This window comes from Pelmatolapia mariae, linkage group LG23, assembly GCF_036321145.2.
Source record: "Pelmatolapia mariae isolate MD_Pm_ZW linkage group LG23, Pm_UMD_F_2, whole genome shotgun sequence".
Classification (NCBI taxonomy): Eukaryota; Metazoa; Chordata; class Actinopteri; order Cichliformes; family Cichlidae; genus Pelmatolapia; species Pelmatolapia mariae.
The window spans coordinates 39,433,346-39,453,932 of NC_086246.1; the positions used below are offsets into that span (position 1 = coordinate 39,433,346).

General features: G+C 44.7%; 1 protein-coding gene across 2 annotated transcripts in view; it reads left to right on the forward strand.

Moving 5' to 3' along the window:
• Nucleotides 1-605: 605 nt before the first annotated feature.
• onecut3a (one cut homeobox 3a) overlaps nt 606-20,587 on the forward strand; it is a 63,175-nt gene continuing 43,193 nt past the window's right edge. Inside the window, exons 1-2 of one of the 2 annotated variants that reach the window (XM_063466198.1) lie at nt 606-1,912; nt 15,354-20,379. In XM_063466198.1, coding sequence (XP_063322268.1) covers nt 874-1,912; nt 15,354-15,646 — 1,332 coding nt within the window. In that variant the 5' untranslated portion in view covers nt 606-873 and the 3' untranslated portion in view covers nt 15,647-20,379. Of the gene's footprint in view, nt 1,913-15,353; nt 20,380-20,587 lie in introns of those variants that run through there. The other variant, XM_063466199.1, reaches the window with a different exon arrangement.

The window sequence follows — 20,587 nt, forward strand, 5'->3', positions numbered from 1 at the left end:
TTCTGATTTCAGAAGATATGTGCTTTAGGAAAGTGGCTGTAAAGTACGTGTCAAAGGTCAGACACGGGTCTTAAGGCTGTAATTCACACGTTTTATTACACTGTTAAATATTTTATTGTCTATATAAACACAACCCTTTGAATATGTAGCACAAAATAGCGCATGCTTAATTTACAGTTGGAAAAACCAAGACTGTTAGGCATGACTTGCACTTCCAGATGTGCTTTTTTACCTGCCCTCGTGATCTGTTGTGACACGCGTCATGTTTAACCTCCAACACAGCTATCACATGTGCTGCTGGCGCCTGTCAAACACTTTTATCAGACAAAACAAGGAGCGGGTCCTTCTTATCCATCTGAGTGTAAATGTTGCGCATTCTGTCTTTTATCTAACGCGTCTAACGCAATCTTTTCGAGGATTTGAGGGTCCACGCTTTACAACGCGAGCGAGCCCTGACACGGGGGCCAGTGACGTCAGATTGGCCCCAGACAGGGTTCGCGAGTGCGAGGATAGGCCACGGGGGCGCGCACTTGCGCACAGGCTTGGTCTCATTTTAACAGGAGCGCGGGCACGTCAATATACACACAGCGAGCCGAGCAGCGCTTTGGGTATAGTAGAAGGTGCTCAGCGGAGAGAAACCAGGCAGGCGCAGACACCTTCACGCACCGAGCAGCGGTTTGTTTGGCGGCCGGGACCCGATCCTTTAAAACCATGCTGGATTGACTGCGGAGAGGCAACTCCAATCAATGGCTTGGCTTTGAAATCGTTTCAAATTTATTGGAAAGGAGCGCGAGATAGAGCGACAGAGGGAGAGGGAGAGAGAGGGAGAGCGAGAGAGTGGCGCGAGGGGTGGAAATAAAGATCCTTTCAACGATGGAGCTGACAATGGAAAACATCGGAAATCTGCACGGTGTATCTCATTCCCATCAAACCAGCGACTTAATGAACTCCCCGCACGCGCGCCAGTCGTCGGCGTCGCATCGGAACTTGGTGTCGCACGGGCGGTCAGCCATGGTGTCCAGCATGGCCTCGATACTGGAGGGAGCGGGGGACTATCGCCCAGACCACGCTTTGTCTGGCCCCCTGCATCCGGCTATGACCATGTCGTGCGACTCGGGGATGAGCCTGAGCAGCACCTACACAACGCTGACGCCGCTACAGCACCTGCCCCCCATATCCACGGTCTCGGAGAAATTTCACCATCCACACCCGCATGCTCACCACCATCCAGCACACCAGAGACTTGCAGCTGGGAATGTCAGCGGCAGCTTCACCCTGATGAGAGACGACCGAAGCCTCGCCTCTATGAGTAACCTCTATGGCCACTACCCCAAAGACATGTCCGGGATGGGGCAGCCCTTGTCGCCCCTGTCCAATGGGCTCGGGTCTTTGCACAGCTCCCAGCAGACTCTCAGCGCCTACGGTCCCGGAGCTCACCTCTCCAACGACAAGATGCTGTCCTCTGGGGGGTTCGAGTCTCACGCAGCCATGCTGTCCAGGGGTGAAGAGCACTTGGCCCGCGGTCTCGGGGGTCACGGGGGCGGGCTAATGACCTCCTTGAACGGTATACACCATCACAGCCATCCGCACTCTCAGGCAAACGGATCCATGCTCTCAGACCGAGACAGGCAGACGGTGGTGGGAGGCGGGCAAGGTACTGGGTCAGGGCAGGTGGAAGAGATAAACACCAAGGAGGTGGCACAGCGAATAACAGCAGAGCTCAAGCGCTACAGCATCCCCCAGGCCATCTTTGCTCAGAGGATCTTGTGTCGGTCCCAGGGAACTCTGTCTGACCTGCTGCGGAATCCTAAACCTTGGAGTAAACTCAAGTCGGGCCGAGAGACGTTCAGGAGGATGTGGAAGTGGCTCCAGGAGCCCGAGTTCCAGCGGATGTCAGCGCTGAGGCTTGCAGGTGAGTGAGGAGACAGCCTGAGTGATGTGGAGGGATCAATTAGAAGTCAATGTGGCGAGACTGTCAATAGCAGCTCAAATAGACATTAGTAGAAGTTATTAGTCGATTGTATCGAGTAAAAGTTCATCATGACAGTTGAGGTGTTAAATGTTGAGGGAGATCTATATTTTGATTGATGCTACAATGCGCAGTAGTATAAACATACATTGTGTGATAAACAAAAGAGAAGCGCTGTCTGTCATAAACAGACAGACTCCAAAGCAAACCGAGTCTGCTCAGACACTTTTGGCTTTACGCACGTTTACGCACGAGTACAGTATGCATGCGTGCATCCATCTTCCTCTGTCTCACTCTTCTCTCTCTCTCTCTCTCTCTCTCTCTCACACACACACACACACACACACACACACACACACACACACACACACACACACACACACACACACACACACGCATGCACGCAGAAAGAGGCGAAACAAAGGAACACAGAGCGAGGAGTGAAATTGATTAAATCTTACTTGAAAGGTAAACGCTACACTTTGATATCATTGTGCCCCGAACACCCAGTTTTATTTATTTAACAAACCTCATCTAATTCTTTTGCGCTCTCCTTGTCAAATATGCGCGTGGTCACAAACAAGGATCGTCTGAGGCCTGGCCAAAGAGTCTGGGGAGCATGACCTCCCATGGATCAATATTCCAGGTCCAGGCGTCCCCTTTCAGAGTAGCGCAGTGATAAATGATCGATCTGGATCTGTAAGACACAAACAGATGCGTCTTTCTCTGGTCTGCGTTGTCCCCTCTTCTCTCCGGGATCCCTGTCTACTAATTTGATTTAAGGCCTATTTAGTCATTGTGCTGAGAAATTGTTTATTGCGGTTTGTGAAGTTATATGAGATCTCAGCTTAACAGGACAAATACTAAATGTGGCACAAACCCTATCTGCCTCAGCATTTCGGTTTTCTGAATGGTTCGCCACTTTGATCCATCGTTTCGATTTTTATAGCGCAAAGATTGTCACATTAAAGGCTGTGATTTGAACCCAAATCTCTGCCCACTTTAAAGTCTTTAACACTTGCAACCTGATTAATAGGATATAAATGAAAACAAGCGCCACGGTGGAGTTAATACAAAGATGTGAGTGAAAGGTCCCCCATCATTGATGTTTCTGTAAAGGCCTTGTTTAGACGCGCTGCTCTTCCAAACGTCAATCAGCGCTTCTGCGTCGTATTTCAGTGAACAGTTCAATTAAGCAGATATAGTGGCATATTTTAGTTCCAGTCAATGCCCTATTGAAAAGCACTTAATGGCATGTAAATTGTTCCTTTGCGTATTTAGTGGGGTTCTGGTAAATAAAGATTTAAACACTCCACAATTGTCTCTTTAAGTGCCACTGCTGTTAAAGCTAATTGGGCTGTGGGGTTTTATATCTTCCACACCCGGCACCAGGATAAAACCCTCAATTCAACTAGCGTGCTGGAGTGGCACAGTCCTGTGCAGCACACGGCTGCCGCATATTTGAATGTGCTCAGGTCCCGGACAGACTAGAGGTGCTCAGTGGTGAACGAAAATAAGAGCTGCAGTGTTTTACCACATTTTAGTTTTCCAGAAAGTACAAATGTTATCAACATTAAATGAATAAATGAAGTTTATTCGAAATTCCCAGCACACCATTAATAAATACTTCTTTTTGGAAACAGCTGATTCTTAAGCCTTCACTGTGCATCAACCTGCTGCCACAGTAGAAGCAAGGACACTCTAGGTGGGTTAAAATGACAAATGACTCGTATGTAAATGCAGGGAGCAACATTTTACTCATTGCATTTAAAATCACAATTATCCTCGGCTTTCATGTGGGCTGGGAGTGGGAGTTGGGGGAGGCGGGTGGGGGTTTTGATGCTGAAAGTGAGGCTGGGCCATACTCGCTCGGCCACATCAATCAATAAATTCAAATTACTATTCCAAATTCATCACAGTCACACGAATCAATGCAGCTGCCCTGCTTAGCTAATGCGAAAATACCAGTGTCCGCGCGCACACACATGACAATTCACTGCCGACAGGAAAAGCAGAGCAAAGGTGGGCACGTTTGGAGGGGGGATGTGTGTCCTTCACGCTTAACATCTCCTAATGCTTTCTCCACTTACTGTGTTCTTCATATGCAGACCTGTAACACACAGGCCACGTAAACAAAAGGCATTTCCACACTCTGAACATATATTATGCAGACGGCTGTTGTGTAAGCGGGCAGCTTTAAGAGAGACGCGGGCAGAGTGAGGTTTGGGGGGCATTTAAAGATCGCATTAACCATGAAAACAATTCGTCTTTGCATCTGTGTTGAATTCCACACTCCATCTCAATGTATTTGGTCGAGTCAATACAGCCCTGATCGATAAGGATAGCCAGTGCATCTATCAATTATCCCGCCTCAGCACTCTCTCCCATTGGTTTCTCCCCTGGAGCAGAAGGGAGGGGGGAAGGCGGGAGCCGGAAAAGGTTGGGAAAGGGGACAGCTGGTTTAAAAAAACGCCCCTGCACATATTTTTCTTTCCTGTTATCATGTTCCGTTTGTTTATGCGGTGTATAATCCCTCGTTTGTTCTTTGGGGTTCGTGCACCCGGGTAATGTTCACGTTTTTCCAACAGATGTTGGACAACACGGAAAATATCATCAGAAAAAATACATTTCAGGAATATCCGCTTCGTTTCCTTCCATTTACCAGTGATAATGTGCCATGGCATGCCAGGGTCCCCCCCCCCCCCCCCCTCTCTCTCTCCCTCTCAAAAAAAAAAAGCGCAGTAGGTTCATTTCCATCTGAATGGCCGGAGCACGTGCCAGGGTGTGGAGGTCAGGACCCACAGGACACAGAGGAAAAACATTGTCGAGAATGACGGTGGGAGGCCTCTATTCATGTTTCAATGGACTACACGCAGTTTACACAGGCCTAATCCTGGAGCTATACTCCAGCTCATCCACCACCATCCCCCCCATCAGCGTCACTCTGCGCCCTTTCCTCTCTGCACTAATCCATTCATTTTCCTGGGTAAATATATGTATTTATTAAGATCCCCAGCCCATTTCCATTCCTTACAACGCACGACCTTCATTTTGGTTAGGGGTTCATCATTTTGAGATAAACTCAGGCTTTTATATCAAACTGATGAATTCTGGGTGTTTTGTATATTTTAATTAAATTGTTGCTTTTCTTTAAATTAAATCGATGTGTGTTGGTTTGTGTGTGGCACACAGAAGGTTATAGCTGGTTAAAGCTTTGTGTTTATGTCTACAAAGCGTTTTCCTGCTGGTCAGTTTCTGGCGCTGTCCAGAGTGCTGAAATATCCACCGCAGGTTTGAGGACAGTCGAAGGTGGTGATCTGGAGTTTTCCAAATACATACTTGATACCGTTCTTGTGGCCTCTAAACACCATTATTTCATCCAACAGCTTCCACCCAACGATCAATATTACAATCCACAATCGCGTCAATCACACCACCACGCATCCTACTTTCCAGTCCAGCACGGAGCCCATCGGGGTTTCCATTTAAATCACATCTCCAGCTTCTTTTAGCAGCTGCAGATACAAAGTGGAGGTCATCTTTATTTTGGGATTTTCACGGAAATATCCTGACGTAACAAAAATGCCTAAAAGGTGTGCTCTTTTTTTTATTTTTAATCCAGTATAACGGGTTTCACTGGTAGAAACATTACGAAGTGATTGATGAGGGATAATCTCAAACAGCATTTTTTTTACATGAAAAGATGGCTTGATGCTGGCTTGCGAAATAATCGATTGGTACGTTAATAATTGATGTATGAGGGGAAGATAGGGGAGTAAACAGTGCAGCTGTGGTTTCAGAGCTTCGTTGTTCGTTAAGCACAGCATCATGTGCTGTAAGTACTGAGACACGCGTGTACAAGCATCGCCTTTTAAATCCCCTGGTGGGAGGGCAACAGTCATTTTCTTGAGGTTATACCTCGAGGCTATTTTGTTTAAATCCCGAGTTCAGTGAAGCTCACTCCAAATGAAATGACATTATCTGTAGCCTCGTGTGGAGAGGCTGGCTGGCTGGACTCCTAAACAAACACATTTAGAGGAATCCTCATGTTCGAGTGTGAAATGAGGACTTATAATAATGCACCGCTGGAGTCATGCTGGAACTGCGAAACAGCACAAAGCAAAACCATATACGTTCATTCCCACAGGATAGTGTTTTACCACCAGCACCTCGCAAATGTCGCCTCCTCCATTTCTTCTCTCCAGTATGTGTGTGATCGGGATGCAGAGTGCGTCTGCGCCAATTGTTAAGGCCGATCTGGTGAGCCCTGAATCTGTATCGATTTCCATTCCCCGGCATCTCCTTTCCATCTCTGGAGCTGCGCCATGCGGCCATGCAACCCCCTCCATCTCCGCCATGCAACACCTTTCCTCCCATTAACAGCTCACCTTTCATAACACATAACAGGACGAATCTTACGGAGCTGTCAAGTGAAAGTCTGAGAGTTTGGCTTCCCTCTAAGGCTGTGCTATGGTGGGATTAGCAGCGAGAGACGACTCACAGTTCACAGTCGTTTAACCTCTTTTTGCTCATTACACATCCCACCCACACTGGCCGTCCCGCACAGCCGGCTCTGACCACTTCGACCTTATTATTCAAAATAATGTCATTTTAATAGAAATCAGATTAGCCTGACTGAAGCCGGAGCCCGCGTCGTCTCTCCCACGTCTTCACCCGTTCCTCTCACAGCGCGCGCACGTTCCAATTCACACGGGGTGAGTGGTTAGCAATTATAAATGCAGCAGCGCTCCGTACAGTCTCCAATACCGTCTCTTCTATTTTAGATGATCAATTCCTACGCTGCTCAGTCGCCCCCTCTCCAAACCGGATCGATAGGAGAGAATGACCTTTAAATCAAATTGCTGGCAGAGTCAACGGCATGCACGCGGATCGCATCAAAGGGTTAATGGCACCGCGCGCGTCCCCTTCTTTCCAAGTAAAAACACAAAAGGTCCAAAGCAAAGATAATCCTAATTTAATCTCGCTGTTCGTGCACGCGCTTTGGAGTTCAATAGGTGCACAAAAGGATTTTAAATGTGAAATGAGCTAATCGTCAGTGGAGCTGAGGCCTGATAACGGACAATATCGCCCTTATAATGTCGTTATAACAGGTGTTATTGTAACAACACCTTTTATAATGACACCGTGGGCCTTTGTCTGCAGACTGTGGTGGTTTGCATAAGAGCATCAGTTAGTGAGGACTCCAAAGAGCAGCTGGTGAGCAATTAAAATGTTGACCGGAGTTATGTAACGCCGGGGTGCCCCCGAAAAAAACACACGCTCTGGTAGCTCCTGTGCGCGTGCACAGTGCCCACATTTTTTCCAGGCGTCTTTCAGTCGCTCCAAACTGTTAATTTTATCGTGATCTGTTCAAGTTCGTCATCAGCCCTGATTTATTCCAAGCAGTGATTGGCTGTGCTATTTTCCAAATGTCTCTGATACTTCAGGAAATAAGTAACAGATTACTTTTTTAGGGGTGACTGGGGATTTGAGTAACCAAAACCACCGCTGGTTATAAATCAGTGTCCAGTGGCGTCGAAGCAGCAGCGATTCCGCACACTCCCCTCTTATCTGGCGCTCTGACAGGCCATCGGTTATTAAAGGCCCGATAATGGCTCGTTTAATGCGCAGGATAAGAACAGAAGGCGAGGACACTGTCCGCGCAATTAAAGACGAAAAGGGCGGATATCCATTTGATCATTGTAAGACTTTAAATATAAATAATAAAATGAATAAGTAATGTAGCATCGCATTAAAGGAGATCCATAAGGTAGAAAAAGAAATTATGAATTTGAGTGAAAAACTCAAATAAGAAATATTCATCTTTTGTAAATTTGTTTCTCTCGCCAAGGGGGGGAAATATTTGACAGACACAAAAGAAGATTAAATGATTTAACTGACATTTAGCTAACACTGTAAAACAGTTTGTAAACAATGTTTTGGATGTAAAAAAATAAAAATAAAATAAAAAAATAGGTAAAAATCATATCTGGGAAGAAAGAAAGAAGCCTGCAGATGGTTCGTATGTATGGAGCCTTAAGTCTTCCTGGGGTCGATCACAACCAAACCGCAACACACACACACACACACACACACACACACACACACACACACACACACACACACACAGGAACACCGCTTATCGTACCCACAGATGCAACCCGAAACTCCGGTTGGGCAACCCCACACAGATCAACAAAGGAACAAAACGACTGTGAAATCAATTGATGAATGAATCGATGTCAGCCTTTGCAGCCTTTGTGTTACATGTTATTAAATATAACGAACTGCCTTCGGGTTTAAGCTAAAATTAATAATTTGGTTAATTTGTTGCTTTGGTGAGGGACGTGAATGCGCTGACGATGCATTTCCGTTCTTCAGGATTTCTGACTTTAAGGCGTGTGTGAGAGATTATTATAGAATATCCTTATGTATCAAAACAAAATTATTATTATCATTATTATTATTATTTTTATTAATATTATTACTATAATTTTATTACTGCTACTGGTATTATTATTGAACGGTATCACTGCTGTTTGCTGATCAAAAACTTTGCACACAAAAATAGAAAACCAGTTAAATAAAATATGTTTTATATCTTACTGTACAAAAATAAAAACCTAAATATAATTTCCACACTTTTTAAAATAAAACTCAAGCGATACATCAGTGTTAAAAGGACTACATAATATAAAATTAAACATGACATTCAAAATGTGCATGTGCGTTTTGTAACAGAATAAAGACACATCGCCTTATTTTATTATATAATATATTTTCTCCATTTTAATATCCTTTGTCTTGCATTGGAGAGAATAAATCAGATAAATGCAATTACATGGGTGCAATAACGGGCTGGGAAATAAGGGCTGGAAATATTTGTGTTGACTCTCTCTTCGCATGATTGAGTGAGGACGGTATCGAACTGAATCTGGAAAATCCTGCATATTGAAAACCTGTCTGCGTCCCCGTGGAGAGTAAACAGTATCATCTGACTGCAGATCAGTGTGATGATTCTCCTGCGACAAATAAAAAATTAGCAGAGAAGTGACAGCTCGGCGGCCAGCTGACATTTGAAGATATTTTTTTCTGAGAAATCAAGTATATGAAACCCTCAAATGGCGCACAAATGTGCACACATCCACTCAGGAGTGCAAATATAAAAATAAGGTAATTAAAGTCCGCAGATCCTGCTAGTCCCGCGAGATTTAAAAGTTGAAAACAATGGTGTGGGATTTGAACAGAAAACAAAGTCGGTAAATTTTCACCCCACATCTGATTTATACAGTAAATGATCGTGATGGATTAATATTAAACGACATGGTTATTTAATTAATTAAATGCTGATTCGTTTTATGAGAATAATTTGCTGCTGGGGTAAAATTATATAAAAAAGAAAGAAATTAAATATTTTATCATTTCGACTATTTAACAAGATTTAACATAAATATGAAAGCTCATTTAACATAATTTAGTAAAAGCAAAATTTAACCGAAAAATCTCCAAAAATATTATTTTTTTAAAGAAAAAAAAAAAATAGACTCCCACCTGTTGTTTGTGGGAAAGCATCCGTATGGCCACCTGTCTGTACATTCACAGTAATAATAAAAAAAAAGAATCATGATTACAGCTATCACACATAACTCAAGCAATTATCACTGAAATCAATGATAATCACAGATAAGATTATCACTCTAACAATGGACCCACTCATAACAATAAATGGCGCGTGCAGAACAGGGCTGCTATTAAACAAAAAAAAAAAAGTAATGCGGGGTAAATTTCAGCTCCGTGCTCTCGGTCCAGCGCTTAAATGGCTGAGTGCTTTTAATTATCCAAAACCTCATAAGGAGCGTGATGATCACAGCCATCAGCCTCGGCTCATTATTGAATGTTCTTAGCGCTGCGCAGTTTCTTGGGTTCACTAATAACGAGCTGGGATGAAAACAGCACCGAACGAGCTTTTCGAGCATCTCAGGCTGACACGGATCTTAAAAAATGTCTTTAAAAAAAATCTCTAATTAACATGAAAATCCAAATTCCAGTGCATGCATGAGAGTGTTGTGAGAGCTAATACAGCAAATCTAAAGGTAAAGGCTAGCTCCAAACGTTTCAGGCAGCAGAGAGTCTCGCGGACTTGAAGGTGGGATGTGGGCGAAGGTGTAACTGAGTTCAGGTTGAGTGTTATTGAAGGGCTGGAACAGAAATGCCTCGCAGCTGAGTCGCAGGAGAAGGCAAACAAACAAATTGTGCCGCTTTATCAGTATATTAACACCAATTCTCACTCATTACATTAAGGAGTATTGAGCAGGAAGTGTTTTGGCCTGGCGAGAGAGAAAGAGAGAGAGAGAGTGAGAGCTTGGCACTTCCCTGCAACCGAATGCCACAGTCTGCAGAGAGGGCCGTGTGGATATATATGCACACTGCTATCAATCTTTAGAGCAATAGCCCATGCAAAACAGCAGATACGTCATTTAATAAACAGGCCGAAGCTTTAACGCCAAACTGCCCAATCACGCATGCTCCATGTGAAGAAGAGTAGAGCTACAAGCAGCCTGCATAGATTATTAGTGAGGACAGCACTGCATTCCAACAATAAAGGGGAGGCACTGTGTGTGCGTGTGTGTGTGTGTGTGTGTGTGTGTGCGTGCATACATATAAAGGCACCCAACCGTAACCCGTAAACATGTTTATTGGTAAATTAATTAAATCACCATATGCTGTTGACCTCGTCTCCTTTCCAGGGATCACAAATAGGGCCAACCAGAGAAGTTTAGAAAACAAGCAGGACTGTTTCTTTATGCAGATGTGTAATCGTGGTTTCATACAGGCACAATATTAGGCGGTTTGACTTTCTCATTATGAGCAGGAAGGGCAGCAATGATCGATAAATGATTAATGCTCCAGATGAGCTCACATCTGCAGGGATCGAGGAGGCCTCGTGAAGACAGCTGTGAATATTCAGCCGGGCGCAGAAATCGCAGCTGAAGCGGGTGATGATAATTTACTCCTTTTCCTGCTCGGGTTTCAGGAGCACAGAAAGCTGGATCATCACTCCGCTTCCTGCCCAGTGCGCTCTCCCGTCTCCAGCCCCCTTCATGAATCTCCTCTCCAGGCCCACTCCCCCCTCCGAGGCATAATTAATTGGACGAAGTGAATTTCACACACGAATTATTCACGAATCTATCGATCGATATTGAACACCCAGGGCCTTTCTCTTAACCTCGCTTGGTTTGTCGTGAAGCAAAGAATATTAATGTCATCAGTGGAAAAGAAATGGGTCTAACTTATACCGTTTTCATCCGCGCATAAAGGCATTATTAAAGAATTCCAGATGTCTGGAGGCACGGGCCAGTCTGCGGGGACATTCGTTGACATTCATGAGGATTAACTGGACTTCCACTGCGCGCGCATATTCATGGACAATGATATTACACCTGTGTAGCCTGTATATGATGTATGTGTGTAAAATAGCGGCACGCGGGACAAACGTGGCTGTGAGAATCAATCTTTCTATGTTAGCGAGGAGCTTGAGGGATTCTTCCAAAGTAGGTCAGCTCCTGCTCTCAGCTCCAAAGCGAGAAATAGAAATCTCATTTCTCTTTTTTATCAGCATCACGCGCACCTCGGAAAACACCCAGCGCCAAATCAGGATTTCTGCTCCTGTCCGGCTGCTCTTTGTGCATGAGTTTATGTCCGTCTCTCTGCTCGGTGCCTACTGTAGCTCTAAAAGCTGCAATGATCGATTTTTTTTTCTTTTCTACGCCGAGCTTGGTTCAGTAATCAGGGCCCCCTTCCTCACCGATCGATCGATATCGATTACTAAATCCAGCGCCTGTAGCAAAGGCAGCGCACTATGGCGCCCCGTGCAGCCGGGCCACGACGAGAGCGACACCTACCGACCGAAACGGAACAAAGCAAGCGGTCGATGAGGTGGCAGAACGTGACTATCCGGTGGAGAAGATGTGTAGAGAGCCCGGGACTATGTCAGCTTGCTGTGGAGGCACATTAAGAGAGAAACACTCGTCCTGCTGACTCTGCATCTTCCCCACGCACAGGTGCACTCACGGCGAAAACGTTTGGATGTGTGTTTCTTACTTTTTAGGCATTGGAGAGAACATTTAACCATTAGGAACTCTTTGAGATATGATGCAAATCGTAATACAAATAAATGAGAAAACATTTTTGAAAGCGTTTAAAACATTAAAGATGTTGTATTTGGCTGGATGGGATTTTTACAGGGGTCCTATTTTTGTGACACATATTAATGCATGTGAATGCACAGTGTGAGGTGTGGAGGCTGCAGGTGAAAATAAAAAAAAAAGCTACTAATAAAACTTGGTAACTGCACACAGTTTTGCATTTAAGATATATCACGAGAGGTTGTGTGTGTTTCCGTGTTTATCCATGCATATCTGTGCAAACCACATGGACAAACCACAGAAGAATAAAGTTAGACAGTAGGAGGAAGTAAAGCTGCTCAGACCAACTGGAAGCTGCATAAGATAAATGGAGAACTGAGTGTTGTAATATATATTAAATATCATCATTATTATTATTATTATTATTATTATTATTATCCTAAAGACAGTAATCAATCTATATTGATAAAAATAGAAGAAGCTGTTCTAAAAGCAGCAAGATCCATAATAAAAATATTCTTGTATGAGATGCAGTCCATGCTCATGTGTAACGAGGAGCTACATTAATAAACACAGGTATCTTGGGAAGTGTATTTAAAAATGCAGCTTGAAAAAACTATTTTAAATGAAGCTGAATGTTATTTATAGAAAAAAATGATTAACTCAGCACTCTTCACGACCATTCCAGAGGTTCTGTGTTTCGAATAGGAGCAGACATGTCACACATGTCAGCACTGCTCTGCTGCTCCTCCTCGGACTTCAAACAAGCCTGGTGGAGCTTAGATACATGTTAGGCTCATTGTCCTGCTGGGAAACGAATCCTCTTGCACACACGTTTAATCCATACTGTCTGGCATGTCTCTGATGGGCTGTACGCTTCTCCCCGATGGCCGTGATGATCCAGTACAAGTTGTCGAGTATAGAATAAATAGAGATTTCATCACACCTGGAAATGTTTGAGCACTTAAGCTTTATGTTCAAACTCTGACGTGACTGAAGAGTAATTCTCAGCAGAGTTTCTTTATAAAGGAAGACACAAATGATGAACTGTTCATATACATTAGAATGAAGTAAGTAGCTCCATTTATTGGGAAAAAGAAAACATCTTAAATATTAACTTTTATCGGTTTTGGAGACAAAGAAATCCGGGATATAAGCTAGCCTGTCATTATTTATCCCTGGAACTACCAGGTGGGATTTACTTTGGCATTTTTAGAGTATCTTCAAGAAAGAGAAATACAATAAATACATGATGATGTAATCTTAGTAAGAATATGCCTTCTTGTTGTAGTCTTTCTGATTCTTTAGTGTCCTACTTTTTTCTTACTGTGAATAATTTCAGACACTAAAGAAATGGCATCCTCCTCCTCCCTTTTCCCACCATCATTACTACTCTTAAACCTTTAATAAATCAAAGTATTATACATGATGATACGCTCGCTGTTCGTACAAGCATGGACAAATTTGTATGTGGCATATTAGCATGTTTGCGTGATATATATAGCAGCAGTGTTGATGTGAAATATGAATATGATGGATGCGCAAGTGTGCAGGTTAGACATCTGTAGTAAACAGATTGGACTGCAATGGCTGATCAATGGGCTCTGCTCCACTGTAATTAGACACACAGCGCCACTGCTTGGCTCCAGCCACTTCAGCATAATCACAGCCTCCACACACACACACACACACACACACACACACACACACACACACACACACACACACACACACACACACACACACACACACACAAGGAGAATATAAAAAAAGAAATCTGTCCTTAAATGCATCAAGACACACACACACACAGCGTGAGAGTGAGACATTACTGAAGGCGAGTATGAAAGTATCAGACAATACCAGCGGCAGCAGGTGGAGACCCCATAGGGATGGCATCTTTCCCGCTCGCTTTCTCTCTCCAATTTGCTCCCGTTTTATTGAGACAGTAGGGAAGCTGAGAGGGACACACAGTGCGTTCTGGCAGGATTCGATCCTCAGTCAGCAGGGGAACATGTGGCTGCAGAGGTGGTGCCTTAACCTCACACACACATACACACACTCCTCCTACACCATCTCTGGGCGCCATTTCTCCCTTTTACCTTCCACCTGTCTGTTGCTTTCCACCCGTCTCCTACAAATACTTTGAGTTACAACACACTTACCCACATTCCATTAACTATTAATTTCTGCGTTTGCTGCACGCAACCCCATCACCCCCTCGGACACCCTCCCAAACGTAGAAGAGTACACTCAGTGTGTTTTCTTTTGAAAATTGCTCTGTGTATGGGAAGGGGCTCATAGCAGCCAGTGCAAGCACCTCTCCAGTGTTTGTGTTTGGGAGGGGTGGGGGTGTGTGTGTGTGTGTGTGTGGGGGGGGGGGGGGTTATAAATACCCTCTCAGAGCTCAATAGAGTGGGCTCCAGTGGGCTCTGTTTGAAGTAGCAGACTGTAGACCTGCTGGGGGGGGGGGATTCTGACCTCAGTCCCTACAGAGAACCCCCCAATTCCTACAGCAAAGTCGGTCAATATCTCGCTTTCTCCTTCACTCGCAGCCCCTCCCTCTTCATCTCAGCTCCTCTCTTTAGTTCTTACACACACTCACACATGCACACACACGCACGCACGCACGCACGCACGCACGCACGCACGCACACACACACACACACACACACACACTTTGTCTTACTCCTGCTTCTTTTCTGTTCTTCTCTCTCCAACCTATTCTTTCCCTGCATTTGCCCCTCCTCTATCTTTCATTTCCACACACGCACACTCAAACACAAAATGCTTACTTTTGTGCAACAGTCACTCAGTCCCCCATTGCGACTCAAACTGCATTAATATTGAATCAAACAGCAGTGTCTCCAGCTAGCAGGCAACAGCCAGTGCGCCCCCCACCCCCCCAATCTCTCTCTCTCTCACCGCAGGCTGGGTCCCTGTCTGCACTCTGCAGGATGGAAGGAATATTCCCACTGGGCAGGAGGCATGGATTAGCTTTAAATCAACTTTAATATGGCAATAGAGATGGAGCCATAGCACCTCCACTGGTGTATGAACTAGTTTTATGTGTTTAAGTACTGGGTAATTATAGTTTACGCACTTTACTTCCCTCCACCTCCAGCTCTCAGTTCATGAAAATGATCACTTTTGTATATTTACCTTGCGTTGTGTTTTCTTTCTCCTCTTTGCCTCCCACTCTCATTCCCATCCCTCCCACCTCTACAATCCACACCAAGCCTGCAAGCGCAAAGAACAGGAGCAACACAAGGACCGCAACACGGCGCCCAAGAAACAGCGTCTAGTCTTCACTGACCTGCAGCGCCGCACACTCATCGCCATCTTCAAGGAGAACAAGCGTCCATCCAAGGAAATGCAGATCACCATCTCCCAGCAGCTCGGCTTGGAGCTCAGCACCGTCAGCAACTTCTTCATGAATGCTCGCCGCCGCTGTGTGGACCGCTGGCACGATGACCACGGTACCAGCCCCGGGCAGCCAGGCACCTCTGCCACCACCTTCTCCAAGGCCTGAGAGAAGCAGGAGAGGGCCTTCGGCGGGCCGAGGAACCAGGCCGGAACAACAGGCGACGCTGGAAATTCCCTGCAAAGCCTGTCTGTAACAGCCCTGCCTGGCCCGGAGCACCTGAAGGTGTCCTCTACACGATATAAAAATCCTTTGTGCCATGCAATCATCTTTTACGTCAGTTAAAATTTCAAGCTCTCACCTGAAACAAGCATAATCTAAAAAGGTGAAGTGTGAAGTCAGGTCCACTCTGCATTTCTCACACACAAGGACAATCATTGATTTTGTCTTTCTTTTTTTTTCCTTCTTTTTTGAGAGAAAATAATTTTTATGGCATCTGACAAAGCAAAGCGACACCAAAGATTTGACGTTTCTGTTGGGCGGTATCTACATGATGCTGGCCTCCTCCTTCACCACCCAAGTAGCCACTGATTCTGCTTTTTCCTCTCAACTCACCTCCTTTGTGTCTGCCTCCTCGCTGTTTCCTACACACACACACACACACACACACACACACACACACACACACACACACACACACACACCACACACACACACACACACACACACCGGCACACGGAAGCAACAAGGGCAAAAGAACGGCAATAAATCTGAAAACAGAACAGCACATAGCCTTATTATCAGAGCCCCATCCTGCACACACACAAGGCCGTCATGAAGAAAACAACGCAGCCTATGAAAAAAACAACAAGGCTTTCCAGTTCTCCGCCTCTACCTCCCCCCTCCTCCTCCTCCTCCCGCAGTCTCCTTCATTCCTCAGCCAAAGGTATTCCCTGATGGCCAGCCATTTCAGAGAGCAGCTCGGCCTGATCATACGGCAAACTAATGAATTGAAAAATGAATCGATGCAGACAGAGAGGGAGCGAGGCCTTGACCCCCTCATGAAGGTGAAACTCAAGACACTCGCCAGTAGATACTCAGGTCTTCCAGGCCCAGGTCTCGTATATTTTTTGCACAGATGTTGGGAGGCCTGCAGGGAGACATGTTACTCTTAGCCTGAGCCCAGAGTCTGCGTTTCTCTGACCAACAGGAGAGGCGGGTGAGATGTCTGGACATGCTCTTTGTTCTGCTGGGAGCTTTTCCTCTAATCAATAACTGAGAACCGAACGATGACAACAACACGCTCGGGCATCCAGCCAACTACATTACAGCTGCATAGGAAAAGCAGAATGTAAGAGGAGCACATGAGACCCAGTGGAGATGGGGACACAAAGGCCTCACTACAGCAGCAGCAGCAGCATCAGCAGCATCAGCAGCAAGCACACCTCGCCAGCCTTGCCTGCGCTGGCAGAGCAACAGTGCCCCCTGCTGTTGAAAGCAGAGACCTGCATCCAGCAGAGCAAGGGGGGTTCAGAGTGGAGGAGAGGGAGGGAAGAGCCACTAGATGCTGAGGAGAAGTCATGGCACAACACATTCAGGCCTCGCAGCTCTTTGAAGGCAGATCAATAGCTAACCATTATCCTATTGTTGTTCCTCATCCAACCAGCACTGGTGAAGCCGGAGGAGGGGGATGGTTAGCCTGAATGCTGAAAATGCAGGGATTTTGCAAAGGCAGGGATTTATTTGGGCAATCCAAACGGAATACAAGAAAATTACACAAAGAGAGGAGGGGGAAAGTACAACAGAGTAAAATGTAACAGAAAGGCATCCCAAGTAAGACACATCAGTGGTGCAGTGGAGGTTTCATTTAGATTATTTTTCAGAGGTTTTATGAAATCATTGATTTTCTATTCATTCATTTCATCTGCTTGCAGAAAAAAAAAAAAAAGCTCAACAGATGTGATTTCAGTCAAACCTGGTTATTCCCACACAAGGGTTATCAGTAGCTAGCCCAAAGCTAAACACCACACTCAGCTGTTAAAATGCTACAACAATTAGTGCCAATGCTTACTGCCTTAATGCGAGTCAGAGAAAACGGTGCTATGGTTAACACACAGTTACAGTGCGCCCTGCAGATGATGGGCGGTGTGTGCCATAGCGCCCAACAATCAGCTTTTAACTGAATGAAATTATACTTTTTTAGTAAAAGAAAAGAAAAAAACAAGAATCTGATTTTAAAGGCAAACAATAACCAAACCTCAAATGAGAAAGACACCAAACATACAGTGCAACACAAAATGTTTCCAACGCATAACTGGACACATTTTGAAGCAGAAGAAAATCTCTCATTCTATCTTTGGTTCTCTACCTCCTCTGTCCCTCTAACCCCATTTCCCCCTCCAACCCCTCACCCCCTTCCTCTCTATATTGATGCGGGTATTTAATTAGTACCATAGACACAAAGTTTCTATTTCTTGTTACTATTGTGCTCTGTTGTGCATAAGTAAGGCACCTTGTTGATAAATCAAAAACAAAAAAAGGAAGGACTTTTTAAAAGGAAAAAAAAGAAGGATGCAAGGACTGAGGCCAACGAAGGACGTGGTTTTGTTTCTTTTTTTTTTTGCATTCTGTGTGAATATAGACCTGCAGGACATTTACCGCAAGAAAGAGAAAAGACAAGAGAAACAGGGAGCTGCTGAAGAGAAGAATAAATGACAGACACTTTCTCTCCTTTGGCATTTCGTGTCGGAACTGTGGTACTCTCAGCCCCCCCGCCCCTTTAAAGCTGAGCCCTGAGGATGGGGTAAAATTAAGAGGGACAAAACATGACCTCCAAATGTCCTGGCTGACTCGCTATGTTTTATTGGAGGGTGGGGTGGTGGCGCGGGGCGTTTACGCTTGGGACTCCGTAGTTATCTGTGTGGTCTTAAGATGCAACTGTAGCATTTCCAACAATGTAGTCAGATTAGCAGTGCAGATTAGATAAGAGGTGGTCATTGTAGAGGAGCTGATCAGGAGGTACTGACTAACTTCACGTTGCTGTAAGCAGTGAGTTAACGTCGCCAAAGGAAGATGAGCTTAAATTGACTTGTGGTATACAGTTCAGTGAGCATAGATAAATAGCTAGATTCAGCTTTAGGAATGACACTGACAAAATGACGTTTGTAGTAGTGAGAACCAATGTGGCTACCTCACTAAGCTGAGTGGTTTGTGAAACCGCCACTAATACCAAAGATACTGCAGCCTACCAGTCACAAACTGCCTAGGGGGACACAAACCAAAAAAACGAGAGCCCCCCCTCTTTGCCCCAAACTGTTACAAACACACTGATGATATTACGCACACACACGCACGTGCGCACACACACACACACACACACGTTCCTACTAACAGCGCAGTCAGACTGCATTGTGCCACATAGGAGGAGGTGGCTGCCTTGCAGACAGAGTTGAGTGCCTTTTCCCTTCAACCACGGGTGGGACTGCACTGGACACACACCCACACACACAGATGCATGCATATAGCGGCATACCCACTTACAAGCGTGTGCTCACACAGACAATGCACCCATAATTGGATGGACAGAAAGGGGGGCCAAAGAGAGGGACACAGAGTGGGGGCTGTGTCAGCATTTTCTCCCATATTGACTTTCCATCTTGATACACTAGAATACAAGCACTTTATCATGTAGAAAGTCTATAAAACATTTTCTATACGCTATTTATTTGAAACAAAATTATATGTTACTCCTTAATCTGTCGGAGTCTTCGTTGCTGTATCGTCGATCTTCTGCTAGCTCTCAGCCTTCGTGTTTTTCTTTTGCTTTCCGCCTGGCCTGCTTACGCTCTCGGCCGCTTTACCTTCCTCACATCAGAGATATTTTTGTGTAACAGAGAAAGAGAAGGGTAAAGAGGCGGCGGCTGTAAGCACCCAGAGGGCTGTTGTTATAAAATCTTAAATGCCAAACGGCTTTCTTTCTCCCCACTGCGTGCAAGCACAGAGGCTGCACTGGAAAAGTGTGGAAGACTCGCTGACAGTTTATAGACACACACTCTCTCCTCCCTCCCTCCCTCCCTCCACCTTGTCTGTCCAGTCAACTTTTCCCCCTGGCTAGTGCTAGGACTTGGTAGGCGTGTGTTGACAATTAATTCTGAAATACCTCAAAAACCTTTCATGTAAACTTTATGTAATTTAAACTGAAAATAATACTGCTAATGATAACAATGATTATGAAAGTATGATACTATGATAGTTAGTTTTGGAACTTGTGACTTGAAGCTTTATACTGTTAAATTCCTTTTATTCGTTTGCTTATTTTTCCTCGTACGTTCTCTCGTTTGTTTTTTGCTACGGCATGTACTTACTGTTTTCATAAAGGAAAAGACATTGTGAATGTTTCTGTGGAGGGTCACGCGAGAAAAGGAGACAGAAGAATAGAGGGAGACGAGCGAGAGCTGCTCGCTTCAGATGTTTAGTTCAAAGCTCTCTCACAGACGCCTACATTCAAAGAAACAACAAAAAAAGAAAGAAAGAGAAAAAGAAATGACAAAAATGTGATTTCGGTTGAATTATAAACCAAAAATTTGATGTTAAACCAAAGGAGGAATAACCTTATATCCATTGTTAGCTTTCTTCTGCCTTTCAGTTGTCTTTTCTCTGAAAAAACAAAAAGAAAAAAAAAAACAGTTTCACAGTTACTTCTGAAGGTTCCTGGGTGTGTTCAAGTGCTCCTGATGTTCTTAGAATATTAAAGACCAGCACCTCCTGTTGAAAAGAAGGTGCACTTTTTTTTCTTTTGTGCATGGATATTGTATAACTGTATAGAAACCAACAGGAATGACCTGTGATTTTGTGGGGAGAGGAGGAGGATGGAAAGACTTGGGTGTGGGGGGAGAAGGGTGGGGGTAATAGTTTGGTTATCAAAAATAAACAAAACAGGGTGGGAGGATTTGGGTTTTAGGCGATGGAGGGGTCTTTGTTTTAGAATTTCTGTCACTGTTGGATTCACTGGTTGTGTGCATGTGTTGTTGCAACCCTTCCCCTTTCCCCAATGTTTCTTTGATGTATATAAATCCAAACAGTAGGGGGCAGTGTGTGCTGGGGGAGGTC